The sequence below is a fragment of the Rana temporaria genome, chromosome 5, assembly GCF_905171775.1.
Source record: "Rana temporaria chromosome 5, aRanTem1.1, whole genome shotgun sequence".
Taxonomy (NCBI): domain Eukaryota; kingdom Metazoa; phylum Chordata; class Amphibia; order Anura; family Ranidae; genus Rana; species Rana temporaria.
In genome coordinates, this window is record NC_053493.1 from 184,730,490 (window position 1) to 184,751,132 (window position 20,643).

The following is a 20,643-nucleotide window of genomic DNA, read 5'->3' on the forward strand; positions in this document are numbered from 1 at the left end:
TCAAGGGAGCAACGGTTTTCACAAAGCTCGATCTGAGAGGGGCATACAATCTCGTGAGAATCAAGGAGGGCGACAAATAGAAAACTGAGTTTGACCCCAGGACAAGACATTATGAATACCTTGTGATGCCAATTGGCCTTTGCAATGCTCCTGAAGTTTTCCAGGAGTTTACCATTGATGTCCTCCGACCAAGATATGTTGCAGTAATGTGTGGTGGTTTATCTCGACGATATTCTCATATACTGTATTCTAAATCCCTAGAGAGCCACCACACAGATGTCTCCAATGTGCTACAGAGAGATAATACCCTGTATTGTAAGTTGGAGAAGCGCAAGTTCCATCGCGAACAGGTAATATTTCTGGGTTATGACATTCCTACTGCCAGTTTTTTGATGGATCAAGAGAAATTATCTGAAGTTCTACATTGGCGTAGACCCGTAGGTTTCATCCGTTACAATGTTTTCTTGGCTTTGCCAATTATTATCGGAAATTTATTTGGAACTTCTCTTCTCTGGTTGGTAACCCACATAATTGGTCTCCAGATTCCATTAAAGCCTTTTGCCGCATACACACGACCGTTTTTCATGACGTGAAAAAATGCAATTTTTTTCAAATGATCATTAAAAACGATTGTGTGTAGGCTACAGAGCATTTGTCTCAACGTGAAAAATGGGCATTAAAAATTTAGAACATGCTCAAATTTTTCTAGTCATTTTTCATCTTGTCGATTTTCACGTTGTGAAAAATGGTCGTGTGTAGGCTTTAACGTCGGGAAAAAAACGTGCATGCTCAGAAGCAAGTTATGAGACGGGAGCACTCGTTCTGGTAAAACTAGCATTTGTAATGGAGATAGCACATTCGTCACGCTGCAACAGACTGAAAAGCACGAAGACTGAAAAGCACAAATCGTCTCTCACCAACACACCAACACTAACACAAAATCAGCAAAAGCAGCCCAAAGGGTGGCGCCATCTGAATGGAACTTCCCCTTTTATAGAGCTGTCGTACGTCACTGCGCTTTGCTCGAGCATTTTTTTCACAATCGTGTGTATGCAAGGCAGGCTTGACAAGAATCACATTGAGAAAAGTTTTCTAGGACATTAAAAACGGTCGTGTGTACGCGGTATTTGAGTCTCTCAAAACTGTATTTGTTTGTCATCTCCTAGAAGAGCGCGGTGGGCTCTTTTTCTGCCAAGCTTCAATTGCATAGTCTCATTCTTACCTGGTGCTAAGAATGTAAGGGCTGACTCAACAGTTTCCCTCCACTTCCAAGATTGAATCAGTGCCTGTTCCTGTAATACCTCCCGATCGCATTCTCGCTACTGTACGCACCAGTCTCACGTCACCTTTGGGTGACAGAATTTGTGCCGCTCAGATCCAGTCTCCTCCTGAGAAACCTGGTGACCGCTGCTCTGTGCCTGAGAATCTCCGCACTGCTTTGCACCCAGGGAAGAATCAACTAATTTGGGCTATTTTTCAACAATTCTGGTGGCCTAGTCCCTGTGCTAATGTAAGCGCCTTTGTAGCTGCTTGTTCTGTGTGTGCACAGATCGCTGGGTTTTGGATAGTGCCAGGTGGAGAATGAAGTGGTAGCGAGCCAAGTGAGGTAGCTGCGGGTGAACTCACTAGGCCGCAAGAACCCGTGGTAGGCCGAGTAGATGGTTGCTTGAATGACCAGGCTGGGGAGAAAGCCAAATGGGGAACTAGCCAAGATAGTGGACATTAACTGGTGCTGTGGGAATAGTTGTATGGACCTGCGTAGGAAGGACATAACTTGGCCTGGTTGTCGGTGGTGAAGGCCACGGTACGTCCTGTCCAGATATGACCCCAGAGCTGAGCGGCTGCCACGATCGGGAATTGTTCGAACACGGAGGAAGTCCGGGTAAACCCTGGGATTAAAAGTGTCTCTGGAGGCCATCCTGCAAACCAATAGTTGTCAAAAATTGCAGCGAAGCCTGTGGTATCTGTGGCATCTGTCACTATCTGCGGTGATGGGGGCGATATTGATGGTATAACGTTGACACTGTTTCACGTAGTAAGGAACAACTCCCATATTGACAGATCCGCTACTACCGCGGTGTCTAAGTTAAGGATCTGATTGGAGTCCTGTGTCTGGGAAAGGAAGACCAGGAGGCATGATACAAAAGATCGACCCTGGGAAATGATCCTAACTGCAAATTGAGCATCCCCGGGAGAGATTGAAGCTGCTTCTTAGTACACCCCTAGTGCAGGTGAAGTCTTGGAGAACTGACCTGATGCGGGTCAACTTGAAGGAACAATAGGCGTAGTGAAAGCTAGTTTGCGTGTGAGCGCGACAGAAAATGGGTGAGCAGCCTATTGGAGATGTCTGGAGCTACTGAAGATGAGTGACCAATTTGAGCCACAATTGCAATTAAGCAGCTTTATTAGAAAGGTAAAAGCAAAGTTTAGAGGAAATTTGGAGTATGTAGGAACGACTGTGTGCAACATTGTAAATACAGATGCAGTGAGATGCAAAGGTTTATGCTTGACAACAAATGTAAGGCCCGGGATCTGAATTGTAAGTACTACTGTATTCGTATCGCCGATGCGAATAGTTTGAGGTGTGAGCATCGGTGGGGTTTGTTTGTGAAGGATCTGAAACGTTGGGCCAGTGCTGCGATTGTACTCAGAACGGTTGGTGAAGTTTGTATTGCCGAGGATCCGAATCGTTGCGCCGATGATGCGATTGGATTTGGATCAGCTGTAAATGTAAGGTGACGGGGGGGCTTGTGTGCCGGATCCGAGTCATTGCACCGATGATATGACTAGACTCGGGTCGGCTGATGGTGTTAGTGATTGAAGGGGTTTGTAGTTACTAAGGATTCGAATCATAGGGCCGACGTTGCGACTAGATTCAATTCGGCTGTTGGTGAGTGCTTGGTTTTTTTTTTTTTTTGGGCTAGGCTGAGACGAATCGGTGCATGAGGATGCAACCGGATTAGAATTGGAACATGATACATGACAGTGAAATGTTTTGTCATGACAGAGGCATGAATCGGTGTGCCACACGTGCGACTGACAACAACCGGACTCATGTGGAGCATGTACTGATATGAGGCCAAACAACTGGGGCACACCAGGACGAATCGGTTCATTACGGATGCGACTAGATTCGAATCGGAGTGCGGTATGTGACAGTTTAATGAAATTATTGCTATGACAGAGGTGCGGAGGTGCGGATTGGTCGGGGCTGCGGTTGTGACTGAGAATGAACTGGACTCTGGCGCATGTACTGAAATGAGGCTGAAAAGCAACTGGGGAACGCCAAGACGAATTGGTGCAAGAGGATGCGATTTGGAGCATGCGAGAATGTGCGTGGTTCCAAATTTGGATGTGTTTCGGTGAAATTGGGTGACAGAAATTCCCATGACAGAGGCATGAATCGCTGCAACACGGATGCAACTGACAACGAGCAACTCTGGAGCATGTACTGAAATGAGTCCGAAAAACAACTGGGGCATGCTGGGACGAATTGGTGCATGAGGATGCGACTGGAGCATGTGAGAACACGTGTGGTTTCAAATCAGATGCATTTCGGTAAAAAGAGTGACAGAAATTCCCATGACAGAGGCACGGATCGCTGTGCTGCGGATGTGACTGACAACGAGCAACTCTGGAGCATGTACTGAAATAAGGCCAACAACAACTAGGGCACGCGCGAGATAAACCTGCACATGAGAATGCATGTGGATTCAAATCAGATGCGTGACAGTTAAATGAGTGACAGAAATTTCCCATAACAGAGGTGAAATCTGGAGCATGTACTAAAATGAGGCCAGCAAACAACTGGGGTACGCCGGGATGAATCGGTGCATCGGATGCGACTTGATCAACTGATATTGTTCCAACCTTATAACATTACTATTCTGATACATTACTTATCAGAATAAATGATATGCCAATGAAGAATTATTAGGTCAGACAATGATGCCACGTCACTTCCTGTGCATGTATTGTTGCATTATATCACAACTCACCCAGGTAAAAATAAAAAATCTGTGCTTCTCCTACCAGTTACTTTCAACTGGACTGTTTCTGTAATATTGAAGACATTTTGTGGCTTACCAAGCCACATCTTTAGTTCCTAGAGTGCCAGGAGGATAACCTAGCATGTATATTCACTCCTTATGACACCTTAATACAATCGCCATCAAATGTGTAAATATTGATTGTCCATGAGAATGATGGGAGGTGTGAAAAATTGTGGTGCCATCCTGTCCAGTCCCATAACCCATTTGTTGGTGTTAGGAAGTCTGTATAGGCGTTAGTTCCTTGATTTAATAAACCAACACCTATGCAGGCTTCCAAAATCCTGCACAAACAATAGGGTAATGTAACAAGATAGCACAACATTCACACTTCCCATCCTACTTTTTAAAATAAACATTTACATGCCGGCTGAATAAAGGTGTCCTAAGGTGTGAATACAAATGATGGGGTACTTACTGACACGCTAGGAACTGAAGAAGAGGCTTGGTAAGCTATGCATTGTTTTTAGCATTACAGAAATAGTGTCACTGAAAATGACAAACTACTACTAGGTATACCATGACTGTTAAATGAGAGCTTTTACAGACACATAAATATGTCAAACATTAATGGGCCATCCACATTTATGCATTGCTTTAACACATGCATTAACACAAATGAGGGTAGATAAGAAAAAAAAAATTATGCTTGGCGCTCTTCCTGCAGAACAAGATGATTTGAAACCACCTGTCAGTCTACAACGTTTAAAGTGACACTAAAGGTTCAGGTTCTTTTTTTTTAACATGTCATACTTACCTCCACTGTGCAATTCATTTGGCACAGAGTGGTCCAGATCCACCTCTTCTGGGGTCCCATGGCGGCTCTTACGGCTCCTCCCTGCAATAGCTAACCCCCTCTGGGAAGCTAATCTCCCAAGGGGTTACCTTGCGGGCGCGCTCCTGTGTCATACACTCGGCGTCCATAGACGCCATGTGTATGACTCGGCCCTGGCACCCGCATCATTGGATTTGATTGGCAGCAGCAGGAGCCAATGGCTGCGCTTCTATTAATCTATCCAACGAAGAGACGGGAACCCATGGAGAGAGCGACGCGGGATCGTGCCCACGGAAATTTGGGGCTCAGGTAAATAAAACTGGAGGGCTGGTTATTGCAAGGTGTTTTTTCAAGGTGAAAAAACACAAAGGTTTACAAGTGAGATCACACTTGTAGAATCTATTTTGTAACAATGTGATTCTTCTCAGTAAACAAATTTTACACTATAGAGATAACAAAAGCAACATAGCCATAAAGCTGGAAGATGTGGGCAGATACTAAATAGAATGCAACAAACTACTAGTTGTGCAAGGCTGCTTCCCTGTCCTCCTTGAGAGAGAAGGGTGCAGGACAAACTTGTAGATGGGGTGCAGTGTGGTGCGGCGACAATAACTCACACAAGCAGATGCAAGGAAAAATTATATTCAGGTAATGCAGTAACAGTTTACAACAAACTCGGTGGGAAGGCCATCCAGCCGGGTACACTCACAGATCCAGTAGTGTGACAAAAGCAGATTCCAGCCAGAATGATGGTGTCTGTTGAGAGGAACAGAATGTGGCCTGGTCAGCTAGCACCCATTAGGACCCCTATGCTAGTACTGTCCCTGACAGGCGGGTAGGTACCTACCCTGCCTACTCGCAAAATGTGCACCAAGCCCGGGCCTTAAAAATGCTGTGCCTGACCCAAGATGGCTGCTAAATTCACATGGAGAAGCAGCATCCAATTGTATCAATTCCCTGACTTGCTCTCTGGCTGCAGTGCAACTGCAAAATAGCGTCACCTGCAGGGGAGAAAGTAGATGGCACCTGCCTACGTTCCTCGGCATCACAACTAGGGATGAGCTTCGAGTTCAAACTCATGTTCGACTCGAACATTGCCTGTTCGCCCATTCGCCGAACAGCAAACAATTTGGGGTGTTCACAGCAAATTCGAAAAGGCACGGAACACCCTGTAAAAGTCTATGGAAGAAATCTAATTTTAAAGGCTTATATGCAAGTTATTGTCATAAAAAGTGTTTGGGGACCCGGGTCCTGCCCCAGGGGACATGTATCAATGCAAAATAAGTTTTAAAAACTAACGTTTTTTCGGGAGCAGTGATTTTAATAATGCTTAAAGTGAAACAATAAAAGTGAAATATTCCTTTAAATTTCGTACCGGGGGGGGGGGGGGTGTAAAGTATGCCTGTAAAGTAGCGCTTGTTTCCTGTGCTTAGAACTGTCCCTGCACAAAGTGTCATTTGGGAAGGAAAAAAAGTCATCTGAAAGTACTCGTGGCTATATTGAATTGTCGGCTCCTGGCAATACAGAGAAAAGTTATTTAAAGTCATTGATAAGGGAGCTGCGGTGGCTCAACGCGATTGGCTCTGCGCTGACAAGCCATTAACCTCTGCAGCTAGGGGTTCGGATCCTGGTCTCGGCTACATGTGAATTGAGTTTGGTGGTCTCAGCCCGGCTCCCGGTGGGTGTGCTATGCGAGGTAAGCCTGTGCTTAGTACGCCCACCCCCCTCCCACAAAAAAACACCACACTTACACACACTCGAAATTGGGTTAACATGCACGCACTTTAACCACGCGGTCTCTAAAAAGAGAGGCGAAGGACTGACGGGGCTGGTTGAGTGGGCTAGATCCTCTCACTCCCTTATAGGGAGTCCCTCTGCCCCGTTGGGCTTCAAAGCGGAGCAGGTAGGGCGGGCTGTGTGGGAGGACCCCCTCACACACCCGCCATTGCCACCCGGGGCATGGAGAAAGGTGGCAGATTGCCTCTGGGGGAGGCCTGCCTACTCCCAACTCCTGCAGTCCGGCTCCTCTCTCGAGTACACGCACAAAATACAAAAAAAAAAAAAAAGGCATTGATAAAAAAAAAAAAAAAAGCCGTGGCGTTCCCCCCAAAAATCCAAACCAGACCCTTTATCCGAGCACGCAACCTGGAAGGCCACATGAAAAGAGAGAGTGCCCCCCCTCCTGAACCGTACCAGGCCACATGCCCTAAACATGGGGAGGATGCATTGGGGGTCTGTGACCCCTTAAAGCACCATGTCCCTGGTGCCCTGTCCCCATCAACATCAACATGGGGACATGGTGCTTGAGGGGGCAAATTTGAGCATATACATACAGTATATACAGGCATGGATGTATAAACCCAAACACGCTTATACTGGTGACTGTATGCAACCACTGTGACTTTCAGGCACAGAAACACGTCTGTTTTTATGGTTTATGGTCCTTTGGTTTATGTCCTATTATATTGCACACTCTTCCTCTAAAATGACACATTCTCTATTCTGTGGAATCCTCTTTAAAATTAGATGAATTAAAGAAAGTTTACTGTACATACTGTTAATAATACAGAGGTGATAACACATATACTAATGCTTAATATGCTCCACATACCTCTGCAACATAGCTTATAGCATCCTTCATATTTAGCTCATGGAAAACACTGAGAATTCGATCTTGTGTTTTTTGGGCTGATTTTCTCATGAAAAGTTTGCTGAGATATTTTGCATCAAACTTTGCGATCCTAAACAAAAACAGGTCAATGTTAACTATATTTTATCAAATGACACTATTTCACAAAAATAATTCATGTAAAAATAATGATAATTATAAAAAGCTTAGTAAATTAATTGCAGCATAACAAATATTTATAATGTATGTGAAACCCAAACAAACAAACAATAAAATATATTCTGACAGAAACAGAATATTGATTTTAAAGTGATTGTAAGGCCTTTAACTGGACGTTAAAATAACGTTATAAAAACACCAGTAGCTTTGCAGTGAGTTTTTCAACTTTTTTCAAAGTTTTTTCAATAGCGTTTTTTAGCATTTATTATCGTTTTTCCGCATTTAGTGTTTTTTGGCGTTTTTTTTTTCAATGGATCAAAAACATTAATTGCTAGTGAGTGACGTTTTCGAGCATTTATCTGCGTATATCAGTATTAGAGCGTTTTAACAGCTGAAAAACCTATCTCAGAACCCACTAGTTTTTTGTTACTGCTCAAAAACGCCACCGCCAAAACTGCTGATAACAGCCTAAGTGTGCATGGACACATAGGATAACATGGAGAGTTTATTGACTGTAGAAAAAAAACGTCTGCTGTAAAAACATCCAGTGTGCATGAGGCCTTAAGGTCCAGCTATTTGTTTAACAAAAGCATGTTATACTTACCTGTTCTGAGCAATGGTTTTGTAAAGAGCAGCCCCGATCATCCCCTTCTGGGGTCCCCTGCCCTGTCCTGGTCCCTAACCTTTACAACCACTTTAACTTGCATGTATACTATTGTATGAACATTAAGTAATATATGTATATAATGTGGACTGCAGCTGTTGAAAGTTAGTTGGGTTTAAAAAAAAAGACACACGTCCATCTAGTTCAACCAATAGAAAACAAACAGTGATGTCAGTAAAGCAGTTGATGTTAGCAGTAAAGCTACAGGAGGTGATCCTGAAGCGAGTTAAAGCGTTCAGTTCCGAGGGGCGTGATCGGAAGTCGTCTTGGATGGAAGCCTAACTCCTCAGCTCTCTCTCAGCCCTTAGCAATTAGGTACTTTTGGGGACTTTCCGCTTACCTTACATGGGTGGATCCAGGATGACCCGCTCCACTAAAGCCCGGGGATCATCACAGCCCCCGCCAGGCTCCTCTTCGGACTCCCGGACCTTCTTCCTGCCGACCAACATGCCCCTGGGTAGCACAGGCAAGATGGCGTCGGGCACCTTCACCACTATGGCTTCCATGCAGCTCTCCCCCTCGCCTCCCACACAGCATCGGGCCCCCACGGACTTCCAGCACCCAGCGATGTGCACTGGGGATGCCTCCTCGTGCTCTGGAGCGTTGAGTCCCCCGACCCGGCCTACTCCCCCCATGAGGCCTTGCCGCCTGGCTTGCCGGCCGCCATCTTGGTCCTCCCACCGCAGCAGCAGTACACCCAGTTCTTGGATGCATACCCGAGGCTGCTGCGGATGGCGTCGGATCCCTGTGTCCACGGGACGGATCCCGGCTCCTCATATGGCTCAGAGGAATTTCCAGCCCTGCCAGACCTGGTCTATCCGTACCTCCACTCGCTCTCTACATATGGGCCTGCTGGAGCCCAGGCCACCTGAGGGATCTCTGCACCGGCCCCATTCTCCCCCAAGACACAGAGGCTGTCTAGATCCAGAGACCCCTGCTTCTTCCAGCCCCTAGCAGCTCCCTCTGCCACCTAAGCTCAGAAGGCCTGTTCCCCTGCCCCCTCCCTGTCCCTGGGACTTTCCGAGAGGGCTCTCCAGCCTTCACAGGCCTGTAGTGAGCCTTGGGACCAGCCATCCCCACATTCAGCTCCGGGTATTCCCCTGCAGGCACAACCGCAGCCACCCTCCTATTCCCACCTCCCTCAGCAACCGCTGGGAGCTGCTCAGATTCAACCCATACCTCCTTAGTGACACTCCTACCTGCAAGCGATGCCTACCAAACATGACTTTAGACAACTGATAGTGGATGTGAAATCCACCTGATGCTCGGAGATCCAGGCCCTTCGATCGGGCCTTAAAGGAGTTGTAAAGGAAAACATTTGTTTTGCTGAAATGACTGTTTACAGGGTATAGAGACATAATAGTTAACTGATTCCTTTTAAAAATGATTAAAAATAGATAAAAATCAATCATATAATGTACATACAGTTTCAGTTTCGTTTTTGCATGTTTCCTGCTTCTCTGCTGCACAGAGCCAATACATGGCAGTGATGGTTTGGAAAACGAAACTGATTGGTGTTGAGGGGTTTTAGACACACAGTAATCACACCTCCTTGATTAGTGACCACAGAGAGAAAGCTCCCATTACTTTTTTCATCAGGAAACCGACAACCGGGAAGTGTTCAGAACAGAGAAGGATTAGAGCAAAAACGAACAATGAGGACATGAAACCAGGACTGCAGTAAGGTAAAGGAAGCTATTTAGCTAAAAAAAAAATCCTTTAGTGACCCTTTAAAAAACCTAGTCGACAGGGTGGAGATGGCGGAGGAGGAAATACAAGAAACCAAATTGGCAGTTCATGGGACCCAACTTCAGGGTGCTGTTCATCGCTCCTTACTTAGGGACATGCAACGCCACGTCGAAGACCTGGATAACAGGGGCCGCAGAAACAACATCCTCTGACAGGAGGAAGAAGGGGAATAGGCAGGAAGCATCTAGAGAGAGAGAGACATCCAGCGACAGCTCGAACAGGAGGGATAAATGAGCTCTCCTTCTCGGACCAGCTTCTGTCATTTGCCGGCGGCTGGCGGGGAGAGCAAGCGGGATGGGGATCCGCGGCACCCGCTTACACATATTACAGGCAAATTCGCGATCGCGGGGCCCCTGTGATCGCGAGGCCTAAGGCGATTGCCTAATTTGCCTAATTGGAGAGCTGCCTCTGACCCAAGGGACCTATTGTGATGGGGAAAACGGGTACCAGTGAGGGAAAAGGTGGTTCCTCATCAGGCATAGTGTCTGGAGCATGTTCCTTACAGAATCCAGAAACTGAGTTGAAAGGAAGTAGCAGGAAAGGCAGGGGGCCACCAGAAGAGAAACGTGAGCTCAGGAACCCCAAGGACAGAGGGAGTAGGCTGGGGATACAGAAAGGTAGGACCCCATTGCGATCCTGGGTAGAGCGTGCATGAAAACGCACCCAAAAAAAGATTGGGCCTACGCAACATCCAGGTCCTGGCCAATGCCCTTCGGACGAAAGTCCTACGCTTTGTCCGCAGAAAATACGGTCATTTGTACGAGGCTTTAAGGACATGATGTCCCTTAGAAGTTCATTACAAGCTGATATTTTCTCCCTTATGCATAAATTCCAATCTGATGTTGCTGCCCTGGGGGATAGAGTGACCCACATAGATTAAAAAATGGGCGACGTGGCAGCCACCCTGTAGATGCCCACAATGACAACATTGAGGAGCACAGCTGGATTAAAGATAAACTGGTGGACCTAAAGGACAGGTATTGCTGCAAATTTTTTTTATTTAGGAGGGATTGCAGAATCTGTTCAATGCGGCGGATTGGTCTTCTAATGTCCTTGGCATGATCAAAGTTTTGCTGCCTGAGCTTAAGAACATTGAGCTGGTTATCTACCAAATCAACAGGCTTCCTAGGCCATCTTTCTTGCCTGATTCTACCCCTAGGGATGTGATACTACGTATCCATTTCTACCACGTTAAGGAGCAACTTATGCAAGAGGTGAGAGCCTTGGGATTGCTTCTAGACTCGTACTCGTGCAACTGTTCGCTGACTTATTGCAGCATACCCTGCAACGCCGAAAGCAACTCAACTCCATTCCAAAACCCCTTAAGAACCACAATATCCAGTACCAGTGGCCTAATCCCACCAGGCTATTGATCATGTACAGTGGAACCAAGCATGTTGTGTTCGCTGCAGGAAGGCCCCTGGCTTCTCCATTCATGGGGTATCCTTGAAGTTTCACATGTTGCAGCTCAAGCAAATCAAAGCTCCAGTGATAAGACCTTGAACTAACAGCTACCCCAACTCACCCACAGGCACAGATCTCGTTAATCAGGCATTTTGGTTTCTTCTGTTGTGAAATTGTCCCAGCCGGTGCACAATGGTCCTCCAGTCTTTTCTTTGGGACTCTTTACCCTTTTCCTTACTTCCTAGGCACATCTAGTGTCCACATGCAGGAAGTGTATTTTGGGCGTTTGCCCGTTTTGTTTGTTTTCCTTAGATTAGTTTTTTTCCTTTTTTTCCTCCTTTTGAGCTAACCAGTCAAAAGCCTAGAATACAGACAGTAATTGTCTACTGCTTTTGTCACTTTCCCAGCGCACTACAGAAGTAACAAACGCAATGCATTCAGCAATTGCAGCTACCTTAATGACCCTGACAATCCTTTAGGATCATCTTTTTCTGCCTCTCTACAGACTTCAACCTTGTGAACCTTATTAGAAAAAGTGCAAAAGCTTTTAAAAATGAATTTTTACACTTCTGGAGAACAAGGCGGGAAAACTCTTGGACTAGCAGGCCAAAGGCTATTGCAATAAAACCCACCTGTTCCATCCTGTCACTAAAGAAAAACTCACAAACCGCAAGATATAGCTGATGCTTTCAGTGATGATTTTTTTTATTTTTTTTTATTTATTTTAGTACCCTCCTACAATCTAAAGGATGATACCTCGCTAGAGCAGCCCTCCTTGGTCCAAGCTTTCCTAGATGGAGAAGTTAACTTGTCCAGCTGAACTAAAGCACAACTAGATACCCTCAACTCTCCATTTACTCAGAGATCATTAAAGCCATCAACACCATGCCTAATAACAAGTCCTCCACCTGATGGTTTCATGGGGGAATACTATAAACAATTCAAGAAAATATTTTTAAGCCACCTAACACTGCCTTTTATTGCTGCTGCCACCTCTGCCTCCTTCTGGAAGAAATGCTACAGATGCTGATTATAACACTACCAAATCCAAGGAAGGAGCCCTCTTCCCCTCAAAATGTTTGCCCCATATATTTGCTAAGTCATGACTTAAAGCGGAGTTCCACCCAAAAATGGAACTTCCGCTTTAAGTGACGATGACCCCCTGACATGCCATATATCTTTGCTAAATCCTGACTTAAAGCAGAGTTCCACCCAAAAATGGAACTTCCGCTTTAAGTGACGACGACCCCCTGACATGCCATATTTGGCATGTAATATTTTTTTTGGGGGGGGGGCGGATATCCTCTTTTTAGAGGCATCCAGCTCCCACTTCCTCCCAGGGCACCGCAGCGGCGGAAAGAAGTTCACCTCTCCGCCCTCTCTCCCTGCAATCTTCTGGGACACGCCACAGGTCCCAGAAGATTGCCCGGCCAATCACAGCGCGCAGCACGGCTTGCACATGCGCAATGTGTGCCCAGCTGTGAAGCCACAGCCGGGCACCCACAGAAGTGATGCCGGCACTGCAGAGAGGGCTTTGTTCACCCGCATCGCTGGACCATGGGACAGGTGAGTGTCCGAATATTAAAAGTCAGCACTAAACTGTGTGATTTGTTCGCCCCCTTATTCCCAAATTTAATTCACCCAAACATCAGGAGCAACACGCCGACTGATCAATATTATTGACCATTGATCATTTGACAGGGTTCACTGGACATACTTAGTCCTTAGTTGATGCAGGGAAAATCCGATTGACTCTCGGGGGATCAGGAAGGAATTTGTTCCCCTGCTGTAGCAAATTGGATCATGCTTTGCTGGGGGGTTTTGCCTTTCTCTGCATCAACTGTGGGTCTAGAATTGGGTATATGGGATTGTACGATAAAAACATTTTTTTATGGTTGAACTGGATGGACTTTTTTCAACCTGACTATGTAACTTGCCCTACATAAATATGGCTTCCAGGGCTATATATTTTCTGCTAGCATGGCTTTATATTTTCTACCATCGGCACAGATGTACTGCTCAGCTATGCTTTCTAAATAATTTGTCACTACAAATGGAACCAGACAGGGGTGTCCCCTATCTCCCATTATCTTTAATCATCTCATGGAACCTTTGGATGAGAAGGTCAGGTCGCAAGCAGACATTACTGTTTTCTAAACCCGCTTCCTTCCTGGCTTCGGTACAAAACACTTGGGCTTCTTTTAGTAATGCATCCTACTATAAAGTTAATGACACTAAGTAATTTATTCTTGATCTTGGAGTGCCCCCGCACAAAAACATACTCTCTCAGGAAAATACCCCCATATTTGGACAGAAAACTTCATACAGTAGCTTTTGTGGTGGTTTGTATGGCAGGGCAAGATAGCTAGATGCTCACATAATCATCTGATAAAACATAGGTCAGTAAGAGGCACTGGTTGCATTACAATGCTTGCATCCTAGCACAACTCAAACCCTGGTTCTCCCACATACCCCATGTTTATGGAAAGATATAGATATTCAAGTCCTGGGTCATAACACCTATAATTGGTTATTTAGTGCAAGCTATACAAAGGTGAACAAAGGTGAAAACTAACTTCATCTCCCCTTCTATTAAAGCTTCAGGGCTAGCTTTTGTTTACCTTTTTCAAAAAGCTCCCCTGGGGTCTGCCCCAGTCAAACCACCACTCCCTATCTCAATTTTTTTTTGTCTTGTAAAAAAACGTTGTTTTTTCTCATGAAAAAAACTAAGTTTTTCAAACTTCATTTTAAAAAACGACGTTGCCTACACACTTCAAAATGCTCTAGCAAAGCGCGGTTACGTTCAGCACGTACAGCGGCACTCTGTTCCATTCAAGATCACGTCATAACTTGCTTCTGAGCATGCGCGGGTTTAAAAACGTTGTTTTAAACGTCGTTTTAGCCCACACACGATAATTTTTAATGACACAAAAAACGACGTTTTGAAAAACGACGTTTTGAAAAACGACATAAAAAATTAAAGCATGTTCGAATTTTTTTTTTGTCGTTTTTCAGAAGACATAAAACAACGTTTTCCCCACACACGGTCATTTTAAATGACGTTTTTAAAAATGTGTGTACGCGGCAGAAGTCTTTTGATCTATAATCTCTCCCTGAACACAGGAATAACTCATGTATCCAACAATCTGTTTAAGCCTTTTTCGTCATTGCAATCCACCTATAACCTTCCTACCTCAGAGTATTAGGTACGTTCAGATCACTGCCTTCTCTATAGTCCTCAGTTGCAACGAAATATACATAACTTAGCATTGAAGTATCTTTCTGATGAAGCAACCACCACTAAAGGGATCACACTCTTTTACAATCTCCTGCATGATACAAACCACCTGTCAGGATCACTTAGTGCTCCTGCTCCTCATTCCAGCATCCTGGTGTTGGCTGTTGCATTCTCCCTGTCTGTCACCTGTTATAAGCAAACCAAAACACTCTATAGCTTGTGATAGCGACAGAACTACTTGCATTGTTCCTGATCAAGCCTTCAGTTTGTTTGCCCTGCTTTGCTATTGGATTTCCCTGGGTATGACCTGGATCGAATATTGGACTATTCCCCGAACTCAGCCTGCCTTTTACCTGGACTGTCATAGAACCACGCTATATGTCTGCTAAACTGTAGTAGTCTGTTTGCTCTGTTCGTGTCTGCCCTGGTGTGGTGGCATGGCACTATAGAATTGTGTATACCGTATTTTCCGGCGTATAAGACGTCTTTTTAACCCCTTAAAATCTTCTTAAAAGTCGGGGGTCGTCTTATACGCCAGTAACCTAACATCCTTACCTTATCCTAAGACATGCAGAATCGTGGCCGTACATTTTTCAAAGCCGCGCCTCCTACTTCTTCTGTTCCGTGATAGGCAGAACACTCAGCTTCCCAGGAGACACTGTGTTTAGTATCCACCTATCACTAAGGCCCTCTCGTCCTGTGTTTAGTGTCCGCCTATCACGGAGGCCCTCTCGTCCTCGGACGAGAGGGCCTCCGTGATAGGCGAACACTGAACACAGTGCCTCCTGGGAAGCTGAGTGTTCCGCCTATCACGGAACAGAAGACGTAGGAGGCGCGGCTTTTGAAAAAATGGACGGCCGCGATTCTGCATGTCTTAGGATAAGGTAAGGGAACAGTCTGGCATGTAATGGGGCACAGTCTGGCATGCAATGGGGCACAGTCTGGCATGCAATGGGGCACAGTCTGGCATGCAATGGGGCACAGTCTGGCATGCAATGGTGGCACCGTGAGGCAAGGCATGACTAGTAGGAAGGAGGTAGTCTTATACGGCGAGTATATCCCAAAACCAACATTTTGGCTGGAAAAATAGGGGGTCGTCTTGTATGCCCAGTCGTCTTATACGCCGGCAAATACGGTAAGTCCTGGGGGCAACAAAGTATCGGTAGGCCTGCTTGCCTTAAGGGAAAGGGGGCTGCTATAGGTGAAGCACACAGTAGCTAGCTTAAGTGTCTGACCACCTGCATTGGGGTAGACAAGACATTTGTGACACCACCCACCTACCAGAAGTGGAAGGTTGAATTAGGTTGTTCCTTTACTGATTCCCAGTGGATGGTGGCTCTTCAGGCTCCTTTCAAGGCCACTTGCTCCACAAACTTCTGGGAACTTACCTTTTAAGATTAACCTGTGCTGGTATATTACACCCACTATTTTGCATAAAATAGACCTGACAGCATCACATCTGTGGTGGAGGAACTGTAGGTAAGCAGGGAACTTATTCCACCTCCTCTGGAAATGCACCAAGACAGCAACTTTCTGAGAGGGCATCTCTCATTTAGTTTTAGAAATCATCCAGGTGCCCTTAACTGTAACGCCTGAACTAGCCCTCTTAAATATTGGCATTGATAATATTTCATCTGATTTCCAATACCCTTTGACTCGCTGATACGCTTGAGCACATTTTATTTTCCCTGATTGTTTTTACGAACATTGCTTGTCACATCCGCAATTCCTGGACATTATTACTGATATTTTCTTGTTTCCTTTGATGGAAAGCCACTGTTAAAGGGGTTGTAAAGGATCCCTTTTTTGTTATTTAAAAAAAAAATGTTTTACTTACCTCCACTGTGCAGCTCGTTTTGCACAGAGTGGCCCTGATCCTGGTCTTCTGGGGTCCCTCGGCGGCTGTCTCGGCTCCTCCCCCGTATCAGCTAACCCCCTTCATGGAAAGCTCTCTCCCAAAGGGGGTTAGCTTGCAGGCGCCCTCCCGTGATACAGATGGCGGCAAGTGATACAGACGGCTGCGCTGCTATCAATCATCCGAAAATGAGCCGAGAAGAGCTGAAAAGCCTGGTCGAGAAGACTGGTCTTTCACGACGCAGGACTTTTGAGGGCTCAGGTAAGTAAACGGGGGGGCTGGCAAACATCAGATGTTTTTTCACCTTAATGCATAGAATGCATTAAGGTGAAAAAACATGAACCTTTACAAACCCTTTAACTATTGCCAACGTTATGTTTTACAGCCTTATAAAATTTCTCAGTAAAGAGGTAGTGAAAATAAAATATTAGAGAAAGAATTAGAAATGCATATTTAAATATTGCAACTACTACTAGTGACTAAATGCAAAAAAATAAAAATAAAATAAAAATAGAAGACATAATCTGAACTGACATCAGATAAGTAGTTTTGATATTAACCTTTTCTTGACAACGTAATGCACTGGCGTAACAACCCGGGGGGGCAGCAGGTGTGTCTGCCCCGGGCGCTGAGCTAAGGGGGGGCACCGGCGTTACCTGGCTCGTTCCAGTCGCCTATCCATAGCCAGTCAATGTAAGCCCTCACAGCCGTAAACGTCGCCCCCGTTGGCCGTCGGCCCTGCAATGGCTGTGAGAGCGAGCGGGATCGATACGCAGCCTCTTCACTTCTCCCAATCTCTCAGCTCAGATGGCTGCCAATTGGTGGCTGCCAATTGGCCGCCGCCAACTAGTCCCCCTGCGCCATTGGCCGGCTCGCCTCCATTGTCCTGACCAGCGGCCGACGCCCATTGGGCAACGTTGGAGTGACGTCAGGCAAGAGCAAACAGCGCGCAAATACAAACTGTCTGCCATCGGCGGCCAATCAGCGTGCGGCCCCCGGAAATGGGGGCGGAGGAAGCAGCTGCAGGCTGAGAGTTGAGCGATCTGCAGACGGAGTGCAGGCAGAGCGGCAGCTATAGAGTCCAGGGCCCCTTCTGTGTGCAATCCAGGGGCCCCTGTGACAGGTCATGGCTTCCAGGCTGTCCCAGTCCCACCTGAAGCTGGAGGCAGAGATAGCGCGCTGCAGGGCAGAGTGTCAGTGGGAGAAGATCCTAAGCCTGAGCAAGCAGCTGGCCCCCAGGGGCCCTGAAAGTACCGGTAGGTGACCCCCCTCCCTGCAATCCCTGCACTGAGCACACCCCATCAGTATCAGGCAGCTGAGGGCTGGGCTCAAGGTGAGCTGCACACTCAGGCAGGTGACTCAGCACTGATAACACAGCACTGTGTACTGATCTGGAGGGCAGGAAGTGGCAGGGTGAGGGGCCCCGGGGCCCTGAGATCACAGGACTTCCTGAAAATGATTGGTGGCGGTTGTCTGGGTGCACTGAGGCTTCACATGGATTTCCTGCAGTAATATCTTCTGACACCCGACCCTTCATATGTGTACATGTTATGGGGGAACCCCGGGGGGATATGTAACACACAGAGGAGGCGGGGCCCCAGGAACATGCATACAACGCATCAAAGTCCCGTCCCCGTCACATCAGTTGTCCCACTATCACATCAGAGGTCCCCCTTACATCAGAGCCCTCCACACAACCCAGCTATTCACACCTATTCACGCTCTCCGCACTATAGCCGGCCTCTCATGAACGTGCACAATGATCAGCCTAGGCAGGGGGGGGGGGGGCGGAAAAATAATTTCTGCCCCGGGCGCCCATAACTCTGGTTACGCCACTGACGTAATGCATATATGCAGCAGCAGGAAGAGTGGGCTGTAACACCCAGCCACCACACATATGCATCCATGCAGTGTGGTGAGAGTGTGCTCACTGCTTCTGAACAAGAATCGGTGCAAGAAGCTCCTGGTCATGAGATCATTGTGAAAGTCAATCACGGTGAGCACATGATCAGAAAAGCTGCTCCGCATCCCAAGCATTAAAGCCACTAGTTGGTGGCGTGAATGGCTTAACATATACGTAAATCCAAATACATTTTTCTTATTTGCTTCCTTTTTATTTTAAATGTACAATTGAAACCTTTTTCTTATATTTTTTTTTCCTCCAATAAGTGCAAATAAAATTAATTAGTAAATATATAAAAACTCATACAGTATCTATTGAGCTTACAAGTTTCTGTGCACTCTGATTTTATCGCACTATTCCCAACGCACATGTTCCTGTAGAAATGGCCGTGGGTGCTAAAGCGTCCATCGGCTGGAACCATATCTAATCAGAGCAAGAGAATGTCGCCAGCACACAAAGGATCTCCAGAATAAGTCAATTCAGCGATCACATTGTTACAACAGATTGTAATCTTTTGCTCTGTGATTTTATTTCACAAAGTCTTATCAACCCTGCCCAGTCACCTACTGTGAACTACAAACACCACCCACCCCCATTATATAAAGTTCAGGAATAGGGTGTTCTATAGTCCTTACACATTCTGTCTTAGGGTGACAATGCTGCTCCTCTATATATTAGTAAAGTGAATAAGCATACTGTATTAGGATAGAAAGTATGTTACTGGGAAGATCACCAGCTGAAAACATGTGGTGGAAAAAAAAGAAAAACAACAAAAAAAAGAAATCAATGCAGCCACTACATCAAATAATTTATAAACTGCAATGATACATGTCTGTTCTTTAGGTTTTCATACACCAATTCTTTTGACTTACTTTTCTCTCATGTAGTTGTGCCCAATTTGTCCAGAGACATCTTCAATTGCAGAGCAAATGTGATCAAATGCCTTTAGAAATACAGACAAATATGCATTTACAAAATATATCATATATTCTTTTTAACACTGTACATATATGTGTAAATCATTGGTTACATTTGGTTGGTGCAAGTAGAAGTATGGGGTTATAAAAAGAAAAAAAAATCCATACTCGCTCACTGTGATGCTGCAGCTGTCCCATGTTGGCTTGGCATTAAGGCTACGAACTGAGTGACCACATGACCACTGATTGCTCAGCTCTCGGTCTGCTTGGAGCAGTGACTATTAGTTCCCGCTTTCTGCTCTGCTCCTCCATCGCTCACTGGAGCGCCGAGCTGGGGACAGGGCAGGAGTGACTTAGCGTTGAGAGCTGGTGGCAGCTCTCAATCAATCCACCGGGTGGACCCTGACAATACTGTCAGGATCTTTCCACAGTCTGGAACAGCTCTGTCTCATCAAATAATGTATGGCCAAAAAAACTTTCCACTCTAACTCATGTATCAATGATATAGGGTTTGGGATTTATGCCTTGTACACACGGTCAGACTTTTGACGGTGCAAGTTCTCTATCTAAGATCTGTCGGACTTCTGACAAAAAAAGTCCGATGGAGGTTACACACGGCCGTACTTTCCTAGAAAAAAAGCCCATCTGACTTTTTTTCTCAGAAAGTTCTGCCATGTGTATGAGGCATAATAGTACAATTTCTGTAATTACAGATGACACCAAAGCAGACATGAATGCACTGTTTGATTTGGTGGCTATGCATTTACAGTAGGGGATAAAAATAGGCATGCATCATACATTCTAGGAGGAGTACAACTGGGGAGTCAGTAATCAAGAAGGATTTGGCTGTTCTGGTAGATCACACACTTACCAATAGCATGCAATGCCAGGCTGTAGTTTTTCTAAAACAGGCTAAATAAATGTATTATTAGAAAGATATAGATTCCAAAGAAAGAGACATTGCTTTGCCCCTGTACAAAGACCTCATCTGGAATATGCAGTTTAGTTTTGGGTGCCAGTGAACAAAAAAGACTATGGGGAACTGGAGAGTGCAGAGAAGGGCAACCAGGCTGATAAGAGTCATGGAGGACCTCAGATACTAGGAAGGATTAGCTGAACTGAATTTATTTTCTCTTGAGAACAGGGGATTAACTGATTCAGGCAGATATACTGCAGCAGAATGTCTCTCCTGGGCGAAATACTGGCAGGGAACCCAATGCACGTGACTGGCGGGCGCGATCGGGTACACATTTAACTCTTGATCGCCCCATAGTGAAAACCCCTTCCCTGCCAGTGACATT

At 45.7% G+C, this 20,643-nt stretch overlaps 1 protein-coding gene across 3 annotated transcripts in view; it reads right to left on the minus strand.

Moving 5' to 3' along the window:
• Positions 1-20,643, minus strand: part of SLC9A3 (solute carrier family 9 member A3) — a 714,882-nt gene that overhangs the window by 184,543 nt on the left and 509,696 nt on the right. For all 3 annotated transcript variants that reach the window (XM_040353440.1, XM_040353441.1, XM_040353442.1), the window contains exons 9-10: positions 19,298-19,368; positions 7,436-7,565 (exon numbers count right to left, since the gene is read on the minus strand). In XM_040353440.1, coding sequence (XP_040209374.1) covers positions 7,436-7,565; positions 19,298-19,368 — 201 coding nt within the window. The remainder of the gene's footprint in view (positions 1-7,435; positions 7,566-19,297; positions 19,369-20,643) is intronic.